This window comes from Gadus chalcogrammus, chromosome 7 (assembly GCF_026213295.1).
Source record: "Gadus chalcogrammus isolate NIFS_2021 chromosome 7, NIFS_Gcha_1.0, whole genome shotgun sequence".
NCBI lineage: Eukaryota > Metazoa > Chordata > Actinopteri > Gadiformes > Gadidae > Gadus > Gadus chalcogrammus.
This window is the reverse complement of record NC_079418.1, coordinates 19,878,432-19,900,829: the sequence shown is the minus strand read 5'-3', so window position 1 is coordinate 19,900,829 and position 22,398 is coordinate 19,878,432. Positions and strand designations below refer to the sequence as shown.

General features: G+C 49.6%; 1 protein-coding gene across 2 annotated transcripts; it reads right to left on the bottom strand.

The window, feature by feature from the left end:
* Positions 1-1,383: 1,383 nt before the first annotated feature.
* ints2 (integrator complex subunit 2) lies at positions 1,384-22,029 on the bottom strand. Of its 2 annotated transcripts, none has more exons than XM_056593614.1 (25): positions 21,562-22,029; positions 20,624-20,935; positions 19,951-20,089; positions 19,476-19,578; positions 19,028-19,141; positions 17,067-17,197; positions 16,671-16,841; positions 16,011-16,234; positions 14,950-15,075; positions 14,562-14,633; positions 13,177-13,291; positions 12,556-12,624; positions 12,111-12,245; positions 11,723-11,899; positions 10,561-10,675; positions 9,661-9,765; positions 9,064-9,228; positions 8,323-8,524; positions 6,354-6,479; positions 5,650-5,851; positions 5,027-5,272; positions 3,849-3,956; positions 3,514-3,619; positions 2,918-3,094; positions 1,384-2,163 (listed from the first exon to the last, which is right to left on the bottom strand). In XM_056593614.1, the coding sequence occupies exons 2-25, from the start codon at positions 20,914-20,916 to the stop codon at positions 1,982-1,984; spliced, it is 3,603 nt and encodes a 1,200-aa protein (XP_056449589.1). In that variant the 5' UTR covers positions 20,917-20,935; positions 21,562-22,029; the 3' UTR covers positions 1,384-1,981. The 2 variants fall into 2 exon arrangements, with proteins under 2 accessions (XP_056449589.1, XP_056449590.1); XM_056593615.1 differs by lacking the exon at positions 21,562-22,029 and adding an exon at positions 21,346-21,551.
* Between the last annotated feature and the right edge of the window lie 369 nt (positions 22,030-22,398).

The following is a 22,398-nucleotide window of genomic DNA, read 5'->3' as shown; positions in this document are numbered from 1 at the left end:
CCTTGCAGACTCTAAGGTCAATGTTAAGTCCAGATCGATGGTAATTATTGGAGGGATCGTGGTAACCTCACAGGCCTCCCTCTTTGGCTGGCATGTTGCCCTCCATTAGCCGTTCAACAGACACTTGAATCTAAGTAGAAAAACAGTGAATGGAGATAGGTGCCATTACATTTCTTTACATTTTACATTCAGGTGGACTTTGCTGATGCTTTCATCCAAAGCGACTTACAACCATTCATTGACACTTTCACACACCGCAGCGGCTTTAGCCAACCACGCAGGGCAACAGCCAGCGCGTCGGGAGCAGTCACACCTCGACGCTCAGCTAGGGGGAGCCGGGAATCAAACCAGCATCCTTCTAGTCGCCAGTCAACCCAATCTACCTCCTGAGCTATTGCCTGATGACCCTTGTAACTTGTTCCATGAACAAACAAAGATAATCTCAATTAGGAAGGCCTTCAGGTAGACAGTGGACGTGGGTTGGGAATCTAACCCAGTAGCATTTGCCTGGGAGTCGTACAGCGTCCACTGCACTATCCTGAGAGTAGCGTATACTCGGCCACCTGGCTCCACCTCCTGCAGCTGATTGTAGAGAAGATGAACTGCTCACAGCGTTGCAAGGCGTCCATCTCTCGTTGCCGTCCACGACAGCTGTCCGCTTGACTTATTGAAAGGACAGCAACGGCTGGAACGTGGCCTGTGAGCATCAAAGCCCCCGAGTCTCATTACGATGGATGTCATCATGAGGGGTGTCCGAGCTGGGTCGGGTCGGCCATTACAAGTGATTCTGAAGGTCATCGATGCCGCACTGCATTTCATTTGGTTTCATTGGAGGGCTTCTTTCCACTCAACAGGTCAAGCGAATACTATATTGGTTAGAGAATAAACGGTGCTGTGTGAATTTGCGATCTGTGTACCGTACAACTGTTCGGAAAATCTATAAAATAAGCATCTCAACCATTTCATGTCTAATTATGCTTCATATCTTGGTTTGCTTTTTTAAAACTATTTATTCCATAAGTGCAGGTGCTTTGTGAGTAAACCATTGGTTATCAGATAAATATCAGAAGGCAACTTGGGTACACCAGAAATATATACCTTTCCTTTCCACTTTGCTCATAGAAATCCATAAATGTGGAGCTCATTGAATACAGGAGCTTTCTTTCGTGTGGCAACAGCGCCCTCTGGTGTACGCAATGCTTTTGGGAAATTACCACGTTAAGGCCTTTTAACTAAAGTAGACTACATTGAATTGGGCTTTCGATTCATTTCAATCAGAGGGAGAGGTACAACTGTGCTCAAACTGTCAGGAAAATTATCTAGTTACCAAAATATAAAGGTCTGAATTCAAAGAAATAAAACACCACAACTGATGTTATTCAATATTTTTTGTTTTATTACAAAACAAATACAGTACACGTACAGTAACAAAGCTGTACACATGGAAAGTTCAGATCATCGTACGGCTGTTGTTTTAAAAAAAACGGACAAAAAGTGTATGACGTTCAGCAAAAGTATGACAAGGGGGGTCAAGAAAACAGACCGTTAAAAAAATACCTGTAATCCAATTTCTACAAACTATTACAAAGCGCACACGCATCACGCGTCTCAGAAACGACTTGCATGTATTCTTTCATTATTTACACGACATGGGCTTACACTCCCTCAGTGCTGACTGAGGAAGAACACTGCGCCGTACAGAGTCCCACTGTAGTCCTCCACCTTCGTAGACCTAAAATGTACATTATGTACACCGAGGAAAGAGCAGTCCGAGTTCAGTGTGAACGGCAGGCCTGAGAGTCGAATGGGACGTGAAACCCCATGAGAGCTAGCGCTGAACTTTGATTGGCTGTTGCCACTGACCCTTTGTGGAGGAGGAAGGGATCTGAACCAGCAGCCGCGCTAGGCTGCGGGGGCTTGGTGGTGGATGGGGGAGGGGCTCCTTTTGCCTGACAGCCAGAGTCCCAGGTGCCGCCTGGAGCTACAGTCCCCTGAGGCTGGAGCTGATGATGTCCATGAAGGTGGCCTCCACGCGGTAGCAGAGCTGAACGTCGGGGTCAGCGCGGCCCAGCTCCTCTGCCGTCCTCTGGGGTAGACTCAGCTTGGACGAGCCCCCCCCGGGGAGCAACACATCCTGGGGCTTCTCCTTCAGGTACTGCAGTCCTGCGGGCCGGGGGACGGGGAAGACAGATGGGTGAGCGACATCAAAGCCTTGGATGACGTCCAGGCCGTTGTTTGCCGTTACGAGCCTTCAGAATAAAAGTTCCTTGGCGGGCGATGACGCCGTTTAACGGCGCCAATGTCAATAATGGACGCCTTCGAGGCGGACTATGATGGATGACTCTAAACCAGGTCCTCAAGGTAAAATACAAAGGCTCACATACTCTCTTCATTTCATTTATATTTTAAACCAATCTCACACGCTCTCAACAGCACCTGAAACTGAATTAAAGAACCCGTTCTATATGGCAGCTGGAACCGTCTGCATTTCAATGGAGTGGGAAATCCAGTATCGAGTTTCATAAGCCCATCATCACTGTTTTGTTCTCACTCTTTTTGGCACCTACCAATAGGAGGAGGAGGAGGAGGAGGAGGAGGAGGAGGAGGAGGAGGAGGAGGAGGAGGAGGAGAAGGAGGAGGAGGAGGAGGAGGAGGAGGAGGAGGAGGAGGAGGAGGAGGAGGAGGAGGTGTTAAGAGGAGGAGAGGGAAAGAGGAGGAGGAGGTTTTAAGAGAAGGAGAGGGAAAGAGGAGGAGGAGGTGTTAAGCGGAGAAAGAGGACGAGGAAGGGGGTAGGAGGAGGAAAAAGAAAGGGGGTAGGAGGGGGAGACAGGAGGAGGAGATAGGAAAAGGAGGTATGAGGAGGTAACAGGAGGGGGAAAATAGGAGGAGGAGGGGGAGGAGGGGGAGGAGGACTCACGGGCGATGAGGGGGTCTATGTCCCGGGCCTTGGTGGCGACGTCCGAGGCGCAGACCTGCCCCACCTGCACCAGCAGGGCGGCCACGTCGTCGTAGAGCGGCGGGAAGGCCTGGCAGAAGGCCACCAGGCAGGGCAGCGTGGGCATGAAGAAGGAGAACCTCTTGGTGCGGGTCAGCACTGCAGGAGGGATGGGAGACATGCTCACATGAGGGCGCCTGCATGCAGGGACTCACCACAGCAATCGAGACGGTGCTGGTGAGGGGAACACAAGGGCCGCACTGGCCGCTCATGACCAGCAGGGGGCAGGGAAACGTCGACTAAGACGACGCCTTGGTTAATAACTGAAGACCGTTCCAGAACAATAAGTGCAGTGAGGACCGCACAGTGGTAAATATCTTGAGATCAGTTTAAATGAATACCGTTTGAAAAGATAACGAGGAGGTAGACATACTCCCAGAGACCACGACAAACGCTTTGGTCCAAGTCAATGGCAATACGATCCAGGGATCTCCCCAGGATTCAGTTTTTGCAGAACCCTGCAATATGAATCCTTCGGCGGTTAAAAGAGGAGAGAAGAGAGGAAGGGGGGGGCAGACCTGTGAGCAGGGTGCCCATGACACCGATGGCCAGGCGGGCGACACTCAGGGACTTGGGCAGCGCGTACTGGGTGCAGAGATAAGACAGCAGCTGGATGGCAAAGATCTAGGGACGGACGGACGGACGGACACACACACACACACACACACACACACACACACAGTTAAAGTTGACACGTTTCCTTCTTTCACTCATACACTCATAGTAAAGTGAGGTTCTAAAAACAAAGAAAGGCCCTGGCACAGATGCCAATGTCTGCCGGCCAACTCAGAGTCAAAGAGGCACTGGTTGGTGGGGATGTTGGGGGCGGGGGGGGGGGGGGGGGGGGGTTCACCTGCTTCTCCAGCTGGGGCTGGGCCAGCAGCTCTGGGATGAAGTCCAGGCAGATATGGATGGAGGGGATGCCAGCCACGGTGAGGGGCAGCAGAGCTTGAGGGTAACCCTGGAGGGAGACACGCCACACATCCACAGCCAAGAGGGGGGAGGAGTTAGCAGACGGGGACGAGATAAGTGGCCGGCGAACCGACCCCGGCGAACTGACCCTGTCGAGCGCTCCTTTTAGCTCGGAGAAAGGGAACGGGGGGGGGGGGGGGGGGGGGCGTCTTGGCCAAGCGAGCGGGTGGCACAGCGAGAAAGACGATAAACATTGAACTGTACTCTTAAATCAAACCAGTGTCAAATGAGAAGTAGATCTGCCAAAACACACTCCCAGTAGTTTTGCCAAGAGTGAGTTTATTCATAGTAGTATCCGATAGGGGTGCAACGGATCAAAAAACTCACGGTTCGGATCGTTCCTCGGATCAAGAGTCACGGATCGGATCATTTTTCGGATCAGCAAAAAAAATTAAAAAATAGCGTTTGTGATTGCTTTAGCCCGGTCTGATTGTGGAAGAAGGGGCTGCTTAAATGCCGCGGTGATGAGCGGTTGTTGAGCCGCTTTCGGTTTCACTCCTGTCAGTGAAAAACCGGGGTGATGTCGCTGTAAATGCGTGGCCATGCTCGATGTGTTTTTCTTTATGTTGGCAATAGCTATGTCAGCTACGTGTTACGTCTGTGTGGTAACCTAGGCGACAGGTTTGTGTGGCAGCGCGAGTATGGAAACAGACGTAGCACTGGAGGCAGCAGTTATCGTTACAGTAGTCACCGAAGTCTAGCCTACTTTTATTTTCCATGCCCACTGTTCTTCATGTTGTACGCTGAGGACAATAAATCACAACGAGCCATAGGACTGTTTGCTTATTGAAAAGGGAACTGTTGCGGACTTTTACCCAGAGCGTGTTAAGTAGCTCTGTCCCTGGAACTAGCAGGAATGGTTACGGCTGTGTGTGGACTGAACATGCGCAATTTTTTTTTTCATAAATCAATCCGCGGATCATGCGTGTGCCGAACCGAAATAGATGATCCGAACGGATCACGGATCAATGATGATCCGTTGCACCCCTAGTATCCGAGTAGACATAACGGGTAAATAGAATCAGCCCGTGCACATGCTACGAGACGCCCGGCCCTGACCTGGAAGTGGACCAGCTTGGCGATGTTGGGGTCAGCGATGAACATCTGATGCAGCGAGCAGCAGATGAGGCACTGCACCTCGCGCAGGTCGCTGAGCAGGCCTCCCTCGGGCTCCGCCTCCTCGGGGCCCCTCCGGCCCCCCGCGCCGCGGAGCAGGCCCTCGGCCGGGCTCCCCGGCTGCAGCTGCTGCTGCTCCTCCGAGGAGGGCATGCACACCTCCAGCAGGATCTGCACCGCGGCGCTGTCCTGGGGGCAACACGCACGCACAGCCAGGCTTATTAATAGAGCACAGAGAGGGCTCTTCACAAGCAGCACACGCACACACAGTAAGGCCCTTTGATGTCAACGCAATTAATTATAATTGCTCATATTATATTAACTTCTTATACCAATATTATTTAAATGAATGAATAATACGAGAACGTAAAATACAAAACATCATATAATATAAAATATGTAATACAAAAAAATGCATTAAAACGAATACAATTATTTTTATTTGAATAACTAATCTGTTCATTCATTCTTAAAAAAGGGATCGGGTTAGGTTTAAACCCGCAGAGGAGAAGGTATGCCGAGGGCAGCCGTCCCATTGGCCGGCGTTCCCGGGAGGCGGGGCTCACCTGCGCGGCCAGCAGGGCGTTCTTCAGCTCCTCGCGGGTCACCTCGGGGGAGTCGGGCTGGCCGGCCAGGCCCAGGCTGGACACCGTCTGGTTCTGCCGCTCGAAGTCGGCCGTCTCCTTCAGGTGGCAGTGCAGGAAGGCCTTGGACGCCAGCAGGTAGCCGTTGAGCATGTGCAGGATGATGTCGATCAGAGGGGGGCATCTGAGGGGAGGGGGGGGAGGGAGAGAGAGAGAGGGAGGTGCTACAGTTAACACCCGTCATCCTTCACCCTGCGTCCCATTCATCACAGATCAGTCTGAATATTTGATCTTAAAATAAAGCGGGGTAAATCACCCCGTACGGCTCGACTTATCTCCCTGAAACGAAGGCCGTGGCGTGACCAAACCGCCTCAGACACCTCATAATCAGGACGGCTTTGCACAACGCTAACCGTGATGAATGTTCAGGGAGGCGGAAGGAGACACCGCGTGGGTCGTACACTAAGACAAAGCTAACAAATGACCCAACGCCACCGTCTGAGAGGCCCGCTCAGAGGGAGTGTGGAGTACTCTATCCTTTGTGCAAACAGCCGGCCCCGGGCCCGCAGGGTGGGTGTGTGGATGAGGCCGACGGCGGGTGAGGGGCGTGGCGCGGTGGTGGTGGTGGTGGCGGTAAGGCGTGTGGCGTGGTGGTGGTGGTGGTGGTGGTGGTGGTGGTGGCGTACCTGTAGACGCGGTGGTCGCAGCGCAGCACCACCAGGGGGTCGACCATCAGGTCGTTCTGCGTGTAGGTCTGCCGCCGCAGCAGCTTGGCCGGGGGCTGCAGCGCGTTCACCGTCATCACCCACAACCTGACGCACACACACACAGACACACGCACACACGCAGAGACACACACACACACACAGAGAGACACACGCACACACACACAGAGACACACGCACACACACACAGAGACACACGCACACACACACGCAGAGACACACGCACACACACGCACACACACGCAGAGACACACGCAGAGACAGACACACACAGAGACACGCGCACACACACACGCAGAGACACACGCACACACACGCAGAGACACACGCAGAGACACACGCAGAGACAGACACACACAGAGAGACACGCACACACGCAGAGACACACACACACACAAAATGAAGTATAAAATATTTAAAAAAATGATAATGAACTTCCTTTAACTGCAGCCATGCTGGTTTAATTTGGCTCCAACTGTTTCTGAGGTGAGCTAAAATAAAATATATTTCATCGAAAAATGGGTTATGTTTGCTATTAAAAACGGAATGGGCACCATGGGTCGGTGCAAACATTTGTTGTAATTTTAAAAATCCCGAGATTCATAGTTAGTTATTGACAAGATGAGCTGCTTCAGACTTTAATAGACCCAGGTGGGAAATATTGCAGTCAACTTTAAAGCTTTTTAAATGATCAGCAATTGTGTAGGCCGGTGATAACGATTAGACGATTAGACCCCCCCTACAATACCCTAATCATGAGTACTTTTGGCTAACTATATACACATAAATGATCCATACTTAAATGAGGCAACCACCCAACAGGATTTCGTTAATGAAAGCGGACAAATCTGCCTAAAAAATAAGAAACATAAAGTCCACACGCACACCAACTGCAACGGAAAGCCGAATCCCATTCGGCTGCCCCTAGCTCCAGCTGAAGCTACAATAGGAGTGGAGGCCAGGAGTCAGGGTCTGAGTTGTGCCCACTACAATGACTTCCCTCACCTACATTACATCCGCCTCCATCCCACTCCACCTTAGCCCTAACCCCTTGCTCAACACCACCTCTTCTACCCTTTCTCTCTCTTATGTGGATCGATAGACACCTTGCCTTTGGTAGGCTGTTCCTCCCTGAACCTGTGAGAAATCTCTCCCTCTCTCCCTTCCACCCCCTCTCTCTCTCTCGCTCTCTCTCTCCCTCTCTCCCTCCCTCTCTCTCCCTCTCTCCCTCCCCCGTAGTAATCTTCATCGACCGCTGATGGAAGCCGCATTTTCAAACCCATTAACCGTCATTTCATAACATCTCCGGTCAGGGTGCAGTGCTTAACCTGATATTCAAGGATATTCAATAATCAGGCCAACCGTCCACCAAAAGGGAAACGGCATTCAATACCATTCATGTGATTTTTCCTCTCTCCTTTTTCCTGTTTGGGCCAGAGGACTTCAAATGAGCGTGATTAATCATCTACGGGGCCAGGACTGAAAATAACCATGATTTATATCTCAGCTCGGTGGTGTGATTTCATCCGCGGATAATGACATTATTTGGTTTAAAGTGTAATCCGAGAGGATAGGACTGGCACCGTTGCCGAGAAACTTCAGAGAACTCTTAATCAAAGTGACTAATGTGTGCATGAACATCAATGTTCACACCGCCTCGTATTCCCTTTTCCCTAAAAACCCTGATATATCCATCCAAGAATGCATCGAAAAAGGAACAAGCTCCAGGCCGCTCCTGGCTCTCCATGCTTGATCATTCTTTTTCAAAAAGCATTTACAATACAAGTAAACAAAAAACAATAAAACAATTCTGGCTAAATAAATATCCATTTAACTGTTATAATAACACAAGGTGCAGCACTTTCCAACAGAGAAGCGTGTCCTCTGTGTTCCACCGCCCCTGTTCACGGGCCCAGGGTCAGGTAGTTACCGGCGGGGCATGACGGTGTTCAGGCCCACCCACAGCTTGTTGAGGGTCTGCAGGACGCGGCGCGGCACGGCCGGCTCCAGCAGCAGGCACATGCTGGTGGTCAGGGCCTCGGCGTAGGGGATCAGGTCCCCCGGGGAGAGCAGGGTCAGCTGCTCCAGGACCCGCATCAGCCGGGGCCCGCTGGACGGGAGCATCTGGAAGGCTGCGGGTCAGGAGAGTGGATTAGGGGATTGGGGTCGGCTTAGCTCAGGTGGTAAGGCAGTTGTCTTGTAACTGAATGGTTGCTAGTTCGATCCCCAGGTCCTCCTAGCTGAGTGTTGATGTGTCCCTGAGCAAGACACTCAACCCTAACTGCTCCTGACGGGCTGGCTGTCGCCTTGCATGGTGGACTCTGCCGTCGGTGTGTCAATGTGTGTATTAACCGATGTAAGTCGCTTTGGATAAAAGAGTCTGCTAAATGCCCAAATTGTAACATTTTAATTGGATTATGGACACGCGTTTGGCAAGAGTTTATTTTGGGTAGCAATCGTATAACACTCTTCTTAGCAACAATAAAACAGAACAGATCTTGCATTTTGTATCCATCTATTTTAAACTCATCTGCGGTGAACAAGCTGTCCGGAGACGATTCTACACACACCACTGACACTGAATTCTAGCTGAGCGGTCAACTCGAAACAACAACAACAACAACAACAACACAGAACCGAAGTTGTCCCGTGCTCTAAACAGGCGGCCTACCGTCGTGCAGCTGTCCCGGGGTGTATCTGCAGGTGTTGCTGGTGAGCATCAGCCGCCGCAGCAGGGGCAGAGTGCCCGTCACCTCCTCCTCACACACCCAGTCCTCCACCAGACACAGGTGGGGGTAGTTGGTGGCCAGCAGCCGCAGCAGGGCGGAGTGCAGCCCTGTGGGTGGAGACGCCGCGGTGAAGCAGTGGGATACTTTTGCGGGGGGGGATTTGTGGGAGCCGGTTGAGGGGGAGTTGGCAGTAAGCTTCACAGACAGGGATGATAACCCACAGAGCTCCCTTCTGGAGAGCAGGGTAGTCTAGAATAGTGGTTAGGGTGTTTGACTCTGCGGTGAAAGGTACTGGGTGCGATCCCTAATGTCTATTAAGGACTAATGTACACACAACTAAAGTGTAGCCATCCTTGATCAATATGCTTAAGCCCAACCTGCTCTGCAAATAGCTGTATCGATCTTTGAGTCGTTTTTTGATGAAGAACCAATAGACCAAATAGTCCAATGAATACACTGGGGTAACGTCCAGCCACACCGGTACGTCCCACTGGTTTGTATGGGCTCTGGAACGCACCATTAGCCCTGTGGTCTCCTACCTCCCAGCTCCTGCTGCAGCTTCTGGGCTTGGGTCACCAGGTACTTGATGGGGATGTGGTCCATGAGGGCCGCCGAGTAGGACTTGGGCTTCTTCTGCATCAAGGCTACATGGGCAGAGGGCAGACATTCAGACAGACGGACAGACGGGTGGGTGAGAGCCCTGGTGGTGCGGAGTGAGGAATGAAGGGGAGCTGACAGACTGCCAACGGTGGAGGTGATTTCTCATCGACGCGGGTTCATTAGCGCCGCTGATGGGCGTCATTACTCCTTCCCTGGGAGGCGGCGGGAGCACTCGGGTAAACACGGCAATTAGCGAAGAGGAAGGGCACAAACACGCACTTAAGTTTGGCCTAATGAAGGACGAGGAGAAGGGGAGCGGAGGGGGGGGGGGGGGGGGGGGGGGGGGGGTGTCGTGTTGCGGGAGAGAGTGGAACAGCACTCACGCTCCGGCTAAGTACGTCCCTCCTCGATGGCTTGTGAAAGGACATCGGATGAACCAAACAAAGTACAAAAGTGAACCGCAAACACTCTGCTCACCGACAGCTGTCGGAGTCGGTGAGCTGGCCGTGCCTTTGCTGCGGCATTGTGAGAAGGGGAGAGAGAGAGGGAGAGGGAGTGAGAGGGAGGCATGGGGAGGGCGGCCAAGGAGCTAAACAGTCGGCTCCCCAGTGAGTGCCACTTCCTACAGCTTTACAGAGGACAAAAGCTGTCACCGCCGCCCCCTCCTCCCACTGCTCCCGCCAAACGGGCTCGCACGAACACACACATAATCCAGCATGAGGAGGAGGAGGAGGAAGGAGGCAGAAGGGGGCAAGTTGACTTGGACATGAGAAAGGAGAGTTGAAAGAGAGTGAGTGAGTGGGTGAGTGTGTTGGCAGTGGGGGGGTCCTGGTGCTCACCCAGTTGCTTGGTGCTTGCCAGAAGGCTCTCCTCGTAGGAGAGGATGTAGTAGAGGATGAGGAGCTGGGGGGTGAGGGAGTGACGCTGGCGCTGGCCTCGCCCACCTTCCCCGTGCTGAGGGACAGACAGACAGAAACGGGGGGGGGGTAAGAAAGAAAGAAAGAAAGAAAGAAAGAAAGAAAGAAAGAAAGAAAGAAAGAAAGAAAGAAAGAAAGAAAGAAAGAAAGAAAGAAAGAAAGAGAGAGAGAGAGAGAGAGAGACAGAGAGAGAGAGAGACAGAGAGAGGAAAGCAAGATCAACATTAAAGGGTTGACCGGCTTTTCTGGGCATTGCAGGGATCATCCGGTCAACAGCAGAGTAAAGAACAACTACATTTATCCACATGATGCGTTTCTTTGCGGGTTGAAAAGTGGAGAGAACCGTGTGAAGCAGATGTCAAAATAAAAAGGGCCTTTTCAAGTCCAACCGTTCTTAAGCCCCTTTCTCTAAAGGGCTTAAAACGGTAAGTCTGCAATTCAAGGCTCTAGATAACTGCGCAGAGGAAAAGAACCAGCAGATTAAACACCACAAAGCTTAAGGAACAATTCCCAGGAATGGCTAACCCCGGCATCCTGTTCAAATTGGACGTAATCAGATCATGGGGATTCAATTCAACAGACTCCCCTTATATCTTATTAGGAAGTCAATAAACACTCAAGAGGCAGCAGACACCACCTGCCTAATAGAGCGGGCGCTGGGAGGGCCACTGCACACCGTGAATCTTAAGTTAACGTCCCTGGATGAGGATCGGTTCCCTGGACCCTAGCCAGAGTCACACTTACCGGGATTGGATAACAAACGTCTGGCCGCCCCGTTTGTAATCTGAAAACACAGAGGGTGCTGCTGGCACGTGGAGATCAGCACACGTCAGCTCCTATCGCTTCTATATTGCTGCTGCTACAGTAGTATTTCTTTATTGGGCAGATGTCTCTATTCAGGAAGGGATGTTTAGGGAAAGTGAATGAGGCACATGAACATTTAGGAGCTTTCAGTGGTGAGGCATCTCGCTCATGGATGCCTACCGGTTGGGGGAGCAGGCACTGGGGATTGAATCCAGTGAGCTTGAGGTGGAAGTCGATCACCTTAGCTGCCATACTATCCAGTCCTGTGTATTCGACTCACCCCCGTGGTGCTCTGGAAGACGCAGAGGATCTCCTGCTCCGTGATTGGCTGGTTGGTGGCCTCCGGGTTGGTCTTGGAGGCCGGCGTGAGGATGGAGTTGACGTAGGCGTCGATGAGGGGCAGCAGCTGCGTGTGCAGCGGGGTGGTGGTCTCACACAGCTGGCGGTAGATCCAGTCCTGGCACCCAACACACACACACACACACACACCTCATTTGGCTTACTCAAAGTCATTCAGCAAATCATAATTTGATGATTGAATACACTCTCATGGGGTAACAATCCGAGCACTCTGCAATTCAAATTCAAAGCATTGCTCACCGGATGAGGCCCTTTACCATCACTGGGTATTTCACACACATCCACAGATGTGGACGGGGGCTGCTTACCTTGATGGAGACTTTGTGCTTGGTGAAGGCGCGACTGCGCAGCAGCTGGTAGATGCAGTGGATGGGCAGGAAGCCTTGGATGGTGGAGCTCAGGTTGTTGGTCACCGCCACACGTACCGCGTGAGCAGTCACCACCTGATGTACAGTGAGGGAGGGAGGGGGTGAGTGAGTGAGTGAGTGAGGGAGGGAGGGGAGTGAGTGAGTGAGTGAGTGAGTGAGTGAGTGAGTGAGTGAGTGAGTGAGTGAGTGAGTGAGTGAGTGAGTGAGTGAGTGAGTGAGTGAGTGAGTGAGTGAGTGAGTGAGTGAGTGAGTGATTGAGTGAGTGAGTGATAGGGAAGAGACCGGGGATAACCAGACCAACTACGGTGTTACGGTGAAACGACAGATGTTACTTACAAAGAGGTTGAACTAATTTGCCGGTGAATTGGGGGAATTGCTTGCGCACCTGTTCGGTGAATATTTCCTGAGTGAAGATGGTCTTCATCTTGCTGAGAGAGCTGGGCTTGATGACGATCTATGAGGGGAGAAAAACAAGAAGACAACAAGGCTGTAGAGATCATCCACAGAGCGGACCACCCGGTAGAAAGCCCTCCCGCGCGCTACACCGCTGGCGTTTCCAGCCGCGCCGTCATATCCACATTTCAGAAAAAATAACTAATTCCAGGCGGCAGGCCCAGGGCAGGATTGATGAACTGCCCCCAGGGGGAGCGGCGGCAAACCAGAGGGGGGGGTTCTGGCCCCGGAATCCAATTACATTCCACATTTTGGAGGAGAGGAAACACACACAGGCAGGGGCGGAACTACTTAGCACAGGCGCACAGCAAAACAACGGCGCACTTAATAACTAATAAAACCCGCCGAAATGAGCACGGGGTCCACGACGGGGCCGGGGTTGGTAACACGCCGCGTGCGCGCCGGGTGCACGTGTGTTCGGGGCGCAGTGCACGTGTTGCTGCACAACAGCGTGCTGCAGTGGAGGAAGAGGAGGAGGGTGGAGGGAAGAGGAGGAGGAGGAAGGGAGACAATGACCGGGCCAAGCAGACTCAAGTATTGATTACTGCCATACCTTCATCCCCAACGTGGAGCACACCAGCTCGATGATGGAGCTCAGCTGGTTGCTATGGAAGTACATGGCAACGAGCAAGAGCATCTCTCCGAACGAGGCGGCGACGCCCGCGGCGCTGAGAAGAGAGAGAGAGCGAGCGAGAGAGAGCGAGAGAGAGCGACAGCGAGAGAGGACAAGGAGGAGGATGAGGACACATATGAGCACCCGCAATAAAACACAAAATAAATGAGATGGAAGAGCCTCTAAACCTACGTCTAAGAGAGGCTGCCACTTAACCAAAGTCATTAGGTCGCGAGTGGTGGGCGCCCGCACCCGCCTGCACACTCTCTAATCTCCCCGATCCGCCAGCCGGCCCCTTTAACGATGATGGCAAACTGTGTGTTTGTTCACTGCCCTAGCGGAGGACAGATTTACCATCGCCAGGGGACACATGTTTCCCTCGCGCGATGACACACAATCGGACATATGTCCCGGCACACGCGTGCGCACACACACACACACACACACAGGCACAGGCACACGCACGCGGGCGGGCGGACACAAACCCACGCACACAGTGGGAATATGCATACGTCTGATAAAAGGCTAATTTACAGATTAAGAAAGGTAAGTGCTCTGCATTTCAAAATGGAAATTCCTCATCAGCCGTCATTATAAAGTATGGGTTGAATGTCAGCGACCCCAGCGTAAGACTCCAAGGAGTATTCAAACAAACACGAGCCACCTGACCTCCCCGCCCGCACCCCAGCACTCCCGGCCTGCTTTAATGAAGCCCTTTCAATTAAGCTATTCATCTCACAAGCCTTTTCAAAACCGCTCGCAATAGAGCCGAACACAGGGAAGGTCAGCACAGAGAATAACAACGTTCATATTGAGGGCAGGACGGTTTGTCATGTTGGACAGCAAAAAGATTGGAACCAAACAGGTGCTTTGCTGGGCGTACATAGTGAGCAAAACAGAATCCTACATTAGACTTGTTGCATTATGGGATGTTATAGAATATATTAAAAAAAAGGGACATGTTTTAGTCATCACATTTAAATAATTATGGCATATTGCATATAAATCATGCATGAAATGCCTGAACAAGTGTTAAAGCACTGACAGCAATTCAATTATAGATGTCTAGCCAACACATCAAAAACAACTCCTATTTAAGAGACTGGTTAGCATGCTACTGTTGGCAGGGGTCGTGGCCAAGCATGCATATCCTCACTCTGCATCCCGCTGTGCCTGGTCTCCACCAACTCGTTTTATTATGCATGGCTGCTTAACCACATCCTATGATGTGCGATCAGCAGTGAGCCCAAGTCGTCTGTACGGGACTTCCTCATTTATACATCAAAGTAAATCACACCGGAAGGGATGGAGTTTTGATCCCGTACCTCTCAAAGTATTCCTCCTCTTTGATCATCCAGCTGAGCCACATCACCATCAGCTGCTCCTGCTCTGGGGTGCTAAACCACACACACACACACACACACACACACACACACACACACACACACACACACACACACACACACACACACACACACACACACACACACACACACACACACACACACACACACACACACACAGGTTTCACACACTGTGTAGCACAGGAAGGTGTTGGAAGCCAAAGTGTGCAGCCAGCTTGGCAGGAATCCCACATTGGCCGGATGTCAAGGCACCCGACCATGGGACTCGATGTGAGTCTACTAAACTCAAAATAACAGAGCGGTGGTGGTGGTGGTGGTGGTGGTGGAGGTGGGGACGGGGGCAGCGTACCTGACCAGCATGGGGAAGGCCAGCAGCTTGCAGAAGGAGAGGGAGACGAAGCGCACGCCAGCAGGGGTCGCTGGGGGCCTGCTGGTCATCAGCTGGAGGAGCTGCTCAGCCTCTTCGTCGGTCGGCCTGGGAGGAGCGAGCACGCGCACGCGCACACACACACACACACACACATACACACACACAGAGACACAGGCCAACACACACATACCGAACACACACAGAGTTCAGTGGCTCCTCATCTATCAATTTCCAGCCAGCGACTGGGTTATGATTGCCCACCCCTGGTCTTCCTGCAGGCATTGAGTCACAACATGTTATTCTAAAAGACAGCTGCTCCTTAAAAAATAAAAGCGCAAGGAGTCTTCCAAACTGTTGCGTGGGTCGGCTCCATCAAGCTCATTCAAATGGTTCCTGACATTTATTTTTTCAAGCAAGGGCAAAACTGTAGTTCTACAATTGGGTATATTTGGCCGACAGACATTTCCGTACCTTTTATTCAGGATATATTTGTACCTACAGAAACCATTTTGGTAACTGTATATATTAAGTACCTGTATATATACACTTACATTTCGGGTTCACAGACGGAATTCTTTTTTCGTGACCCGTATATATTTTGTACATTTCGAGATTTCACATGGAATACATATTCTTTGCCTGCGTACATCTCATACATTTCAAGTTTATCGGCAGAATAACACTTCGCCCTACACACTACAGGGTTGCCCGCAGAAAATGAGTTAGTTACGGTGGTGGGGTTGGCCGTCAGATCGGGGGTGGGGGGGGTTACTGTCTGACCGGGGGGGGGGGGGAATGCACTATTTTACAGGGGGACCATTTATGCTTAATATCATACAGGTCGTTAGACTGTTGCCATGCAGCCTGTTCGATGCACAGAGAGTGCATGTAAACGTTTTCTTTATTTTTTGGGGTTGTCGTAGTTAAGGCAGCAGGGGTGTGCTGCTTGGGTCGCTTAAGCCTAAAATGTAAAGTGCTGTGGGAACCCCTGCAACTACCCTCACACTGTTCGGTTCTAGTTGTCGGACAGGGGGGTGTACCTGAGGCCGGCGATGCCCATCAGGGCGCAGTAGAGGCGGAGCAGGGCGCTGGCCTTCACCACGTGCTCCTCCCGCAGGCCCGAGTACCCGGGGCCGGGCTCCTCGTCCATGCTGCCCGCCTCGTCCGGCTGCCGGGCGCTGCGGGAGCGTGGCAGGATGGCCACCAGCTCCAGCAGCAGCTGCCGGCGCATCTGCCACAGCACCGAGCTGCTCTCACGCTTCCGCTGCAGGGAGAGACACGCCCGGAGACACAACGGGTGGACGAGGACGGCAGGGCACAAAGGATAGACGCTGGGTTAAGCCACAAAAAGGACGTGCTACTTGATCAGAGGGAGGTATCAAATTATATGGACGCATTGTGATGCCCTCGGTTTTTCTAGCAGGCTGGAATCACACACGCACAAAAACACGGTAAATGGACAGGCGGGGGATGCGACATCAACAGCCTATTTATTGGTCGGTTATTGCAGGTTGATTGCCCGTTACCCTCGGAGGAGGCGGGCAGTTACAGCAGCTCTTATTTTTCCCCCGGCTTGTTATGCTCTGTTTGTTTAGCGCTACACTGTGATGCAGCGTGCAACGGTGGAGCTTCACTGCAGGGAGGAATACGGCGGCGTCTTATCTTTAAACACAGTGGGTGGAGGGGGGGGGGGGGCGTACCTGCTGGCCATTGCGGATGAACATGCTGAACCAGGTGCGCACTTTGCTGTGGGTGCCCAGCAGCAGGCCGCTGATGTAGGCCACCAGGGGGCTGACCGCTTCGTCCGCCGTGTCCAGCTTGTAGTCCAGGGTGAGGGCCACGCCCAGGCCTGGGAGGTGGCACTCCTCCACCTGGAGGACACGCACACACACACACACACACACAGGACTCAGTGAGCTGGACACACACCTATCATCGGGAGAACAGTGGTTTTATTTTTTTATTTTTTTACACGCACACACACACTCTCCGCCCTAACGGAGTGTGTGTGTGTGTGTGTGTGTGTGTGTGTGTGTGTGTGTGTGTGTGTGTGTCCTCTTAGAAGTGATTAAATGGGAAGTAGACTGTGGACTGACCACCATGGCTCTGATGTTGAGGGCCTCCGAGGGGTTCATCTGGCACAGCTGTCTCAGGGCCTCGGTCCGCCGCCGTCCCCCCTGGCTCTCCTCGTCCTGGAGCTCCCCGTTCTTGATCAGGCCTCGGCAGACTGGAGGGGGAAAGACAACGATGCTTCCTCTTAGACTGAGGTCCCAATACAGCCTACCCAGCCACTACAAGCACAGGACAGACTATGACGGGTAATAAGCTTGACTGTATAGACGGGACTTATGGTTATAAAGATTTCCATGTGGTGTGACGCGATTATAGTTATTATCGAAGCCCTGAAGGAATGCTCTGCCATGTGAAATAATGGAAATACTCCGTTACCCTGTTGACAAAGGCTGCTTTTCAAATGGTCACGGAGACCTGATTCAATCATGCACGACTTCAGTTTAAGATTATGAATTAAGATCATTTTGATTAGGGTTCTGCAATGTATTAAGACATATTTAGTTGCATCGGAATTAAATATACAGAAACTCAGTAGCACGCTACATCACATGATTCTAGATTAGTTCCACATTTAGCCTTTTTTCATTTATCGTGTGATCTGTGCCTTTGGGATCGGAAATTTGTATGCACTCTGCATTAAGTGCCATAGGGCCTCATAGCCTTCAATCTCATGGCATAATGTGGAAAGAACGATGGCTCACTTAACTGGCCTGCAAATAATGTTCAACAACGCCAAGAAGATAGCCTTGCCCAGAGCATGACTTATTCAGTTCTCTGCGGCACGGATTAAAACTGTATAAGGTTGCATTTTCATATATGATACTTTTTGATAATATGCACCATGACAACTGGTAGATTGCATGAGATGGTTATTCGTCAAGCTAAATAAATAAACACATCACGTTGTTGAAGAAAAAGTCAGATGCATCTGAATTAAAAAAAAAACTGGCCTCTTCCAGAAACAGAGTTAATATATTTCAATGATCTCTTGGCTGCGATGCAACGCACAAAATAATAAGCAGTTGAATACTGAGTGGTGACCCTCAGTGAGATAATAATGCACCACTAAATCAACGCAATCAATTTCTTAATGTGTCCTACAAAACAGACAGAACAGGTCTTGTGGGTCTTGACTAAACAATAATTAAACCTCATCAGTTTAATCATAAATCTGTAGCATTGACTGGGATAACAGCAAGGCCTTGCATTAAAAAATAACAAGAGTAAGAAGTGGTGAACACATTGAGTAAAGGAGCAGAGGAACGACAACGTAAAGGCGCATAAAGCATGGCTAATGGCGTTTTCATTGGCACTTTTGGCCGTCCCGTGCCGTAGTGTACCGCGCTGAATTACATTTCCACTACCTGTTTAAACACACCAAACTGTGCCGCGCATGAGCTGGACCATCTCCGAGGTCGGCCCGAAGTGACCGACCCGCCTCCAAGTGCGCTGCGGAGGTCAGCCCTTGTTGCTGTTTGGAGCGAGAAGTTGTGTCTCAAATTGTAGGAATATAGACCTATAAAAGTCCAATAAACTGTGTGTCCTTGTGTCTGAGACACATCAACATGCACAAAGAGCATTGCTAGGGTTCTCAACAGCTTGATTCGACATCATTTGTTTGTTCCTATAAGCCTTATGAAGGGTAATGAATGATGGTAGTTTAATAGAAGGTTTAATAGAAGCGTACCACGGGGATGTTTGTTTGACAATGTGCTCTTGCAAAACAAAATAGCTGGTTGAAATAGGACAGGTTTCTTTAAGATAAGTCTTGGTCTCAAGACTGGACATTGGACGATATATCAAACCATTAGATAGTATAGTATAATGGAAATACACCATACGAGTGCAACATGGCCATTTTGGATTCTTCTGCTGAGGTGAACTAAGATCCAACTAAGTGCACCAACACATACGATGCTCCTCGTATCCCCTAGCCCTGAGTGGGAGGTGCCGGGCCGGCCTGTTCCCGGAGATAACGACGTACCTTCATTGAAGCTGTCGGGGACGTTGGCCACCAGCAGACAGAGAAACCAGTCGCCATTACGGACGTGAAGAAGAGCCTCCGCCACGTCCACGATGGGTAGCAGGGATGGCAGTTCTGGGGAGATCAGTGCAGCGAAAATAATATAAGAATTATATTGGGTCCTAAATCAACATGAAATGACCCGAAAATGAGCCCTGTTGTTTCAGATATTAAAAACACATCATTCAGAACAATGTCGATATGAATCACGGTAGAGGGACTTTATATAACTAGGCATTCATTACAATACTTAGAATAATCATATTGTCACAAATAAGTCATGCTTTGGAGTACAATAACAGATGATTGATCTTATTTTTCTAGAATAAAGATATTTATCTTATATCTTCCCCACATCCCTACTGTGCACCAGAAGGACTAAGTGAACTCTAGTATACAATGAATGTACCTGCTTGGAGGATACAGAGTACATCTGCAACCTCTTCCAAGTAGACGGGGCTTTCAAACAGTTCCGACGACTTCAGGAAAAACTCTCCGTTGGAGTCTACCACCTGCACAACAACACAGAAGATACATCAATATATAAATGGAGCAATAAATTCACCTTACTTCTGAAACTAATAATATTTGAAAACTCCTGTCATAGACAGGGCTCCAACCTTAGCACACTCTGCCTTCATGTGTGACCAAAAACAGAATATAAAAAATAATAATAAATATTTATTATTCAAAATATATGTAGATCATTGCTGTTCGATCTGTTCCAAAATGTATTCGTGGCCCCATACATTTTATTGTGTGCCACTAACATTTTACCCACATACAAACACATAAAAAAGTAACTGGTAACAGAATGACGTACAGTTTTAGTTTGACCTTATCTTCATTCATTTAATTCTAGTGCACCTTAGATCAAGTTGTACCTTATTCATGATGGCCAGCAATTCACTGAGGGCCAGGCGCAGTCTTCTGAGCGGGTCACTGTGTTCAAACTCCAAGGTGAGGCCGTGCTGAAGCTGGGAGACCAGGATGCTCTCAGCATTTGAGCCGCCAGCCTTGTGTCTTTTGGAAGAAAACATTGGCATTCAACTTTAGAGCATTTAGTAGACGCTTTTATCCAAAGCGACTTACAATAATTACTTTTGTCAGAAGAAAGAGAAACAATACATCACTGTTGGTACAGTAAAGATGTGCCAAATGCCAAGAATACCAAGAATCCCCCCCATTCTTCAAAATGTATTATTCAGGTTTACTCACTTGGGGTTACAAAAGAGTAATAGATAGCCAATATGACCACTGTTAAGGAGAGTTTAACTGAAAATCATATTTATTATTCATTTACTATTTAGCAGGGACTTTTTTCTGAACAGATTTTGTTTTCATCATAACACAAACACACTGACCAAAAGGTGAAAAGGAAAGCTCTTAAAACATCTTATGATGCATAAATTAAATGTCCTGTAGCCAAACAAACACCATCTCTAGCATAAACCTCCTGACCTCTGGCAGACAGAGGGAGGAGAGATGGGTCTGAACTTGTAGGCTATGTGTGAGCCCTTTAGGCAGTGAGAGTGGTCATCCTTATGGTAAGTTCACCTGAGCTGCTGTTCCTTCCTTGCATCCTGCTCCAGGGCATGGAAGTCAACAGACAACAGTGCTACGATGGAGTTGACAGCCTCCACACCAGAAAGCAGTCGGAGGATGAGCTTCTTATCCTGGGCCCAAGCCTGGCTCTGGTCGGCCGGAGCACACAGAGCCATTCGAACCAAGCAGGGTAACAGTAGCCTGAGTTCTGGGTCACTCAGAGCGGCCAAGCGCACCACGTCCACCTTCTGCATGGCTTCGAAGGCATATGGGCTGACAAACTGCAGCCCCGTGCTGTCAGACATCTCTGTAGGAGTTTAAAGCCTTGAGGGAAGCATTAACACAACATGATGTGGTCAGGGTGGGACGTGATGCATTTCTTGGGAGTATTTACTGAATGAAACGTAGCTGGACTACAACACGTTAGGATTTTAGTATACAACTCTGATCATTAATTGTATGAACCCTAACCCTGCGACAGTGCTGTTTGACTATATCTTAATTTCATACAACAAGAAACCTTGAAATAAATTAATAGTGTAAGCATTCACCAATGCTCTGTGTGCTAGCGTAGTACTACTGCAGCCCAATATTAACAGATAGCTATCACTAAGGTCTAAATAAAGGCTAAAAGTTAAGATGATGTGTATTGAGTTCACTTAAATGCAAGTTATCTTAACACAAATCAGTTATAGCCATCCTTAGTTATAAAACTAACTTGAGTTTACCGGTACCTGGCGATAGCTTGACAACATTAGCTCTGACTAGCATACTTCGCTCCTTATTGACATGCATTATCATTTGAAGCTAACGTTAGCAAAAGGGTAGCGTTAGCAACCACAGGCTAGCGCTGCCAATAATGGCATGTCAAACCGCTAGGGTTGTCCATAACTTTCATTTTTCATTGGGCTCTGCATAACCGGACAGTAAAATGGAAATTGTTTTCTTACCGAGGTTATGAAGGTGTGCTATAACCGTACAGCTTTTAAAATGAATAGGAGGCCTTTAGACCTCGGGTTCGGGTTGAGCGCTGACACCCTGCCGGTGCGCCTCAAGTCCTGCACAGCCACTGACACTAAAGCCGTGGTAATTCCATGCAGAGAAAGAAAATGAAAAATCTCATTCGTAAAAGGGTCCTAGTATTTTGCAATGTCTGAATCCCGATCTTGCGTGTTACCTAACGCAAGTTTATGTATTTAAGGTTGCATGGAATTCAGATAAAAGTGTATTTCTCCCCAACGTGCTACGCCAGGGCAGTGAGCGATATGAATGACTAGAGGCGCAGAAGGATGCATTGATGGTAGTGGATTATGGGCCACAAATGATTGCAATAATGATGATACCATATTGAGACAGTAAATTATAATTCTATCAATATGGTTAACAGTGCCAGACATAATAACGGCACAGCGGCTATGTTAAATTTGCCAAAATCTTAACATTACCAGATAAAATATATCAATTATAAAGAGAATATTGTGCACATTTAATTTAATTATTATCTTGCGTGTGGTAATGGTTTTCTTATCCGTTTTGACATAATAGCATACCTACTGGGAAGTTTACCAAGCTTCAACATAGGCCAGTGAAGCGTCCTCTTTGTATAATGGCATAGTCTGGCATATTGCACTGGATTCAAACACTTGGGTTAAATGTTGAGTTTATTACATTTTCAATATGTGGGACTTCTGCACCCAAATAACTCAATCATTATCATGGTTAAAATCAGGGCTGCCAAGTTACGAAAAGTTTGAAGTGAGATTTATTTATTTTTACTTTTTAGCGAA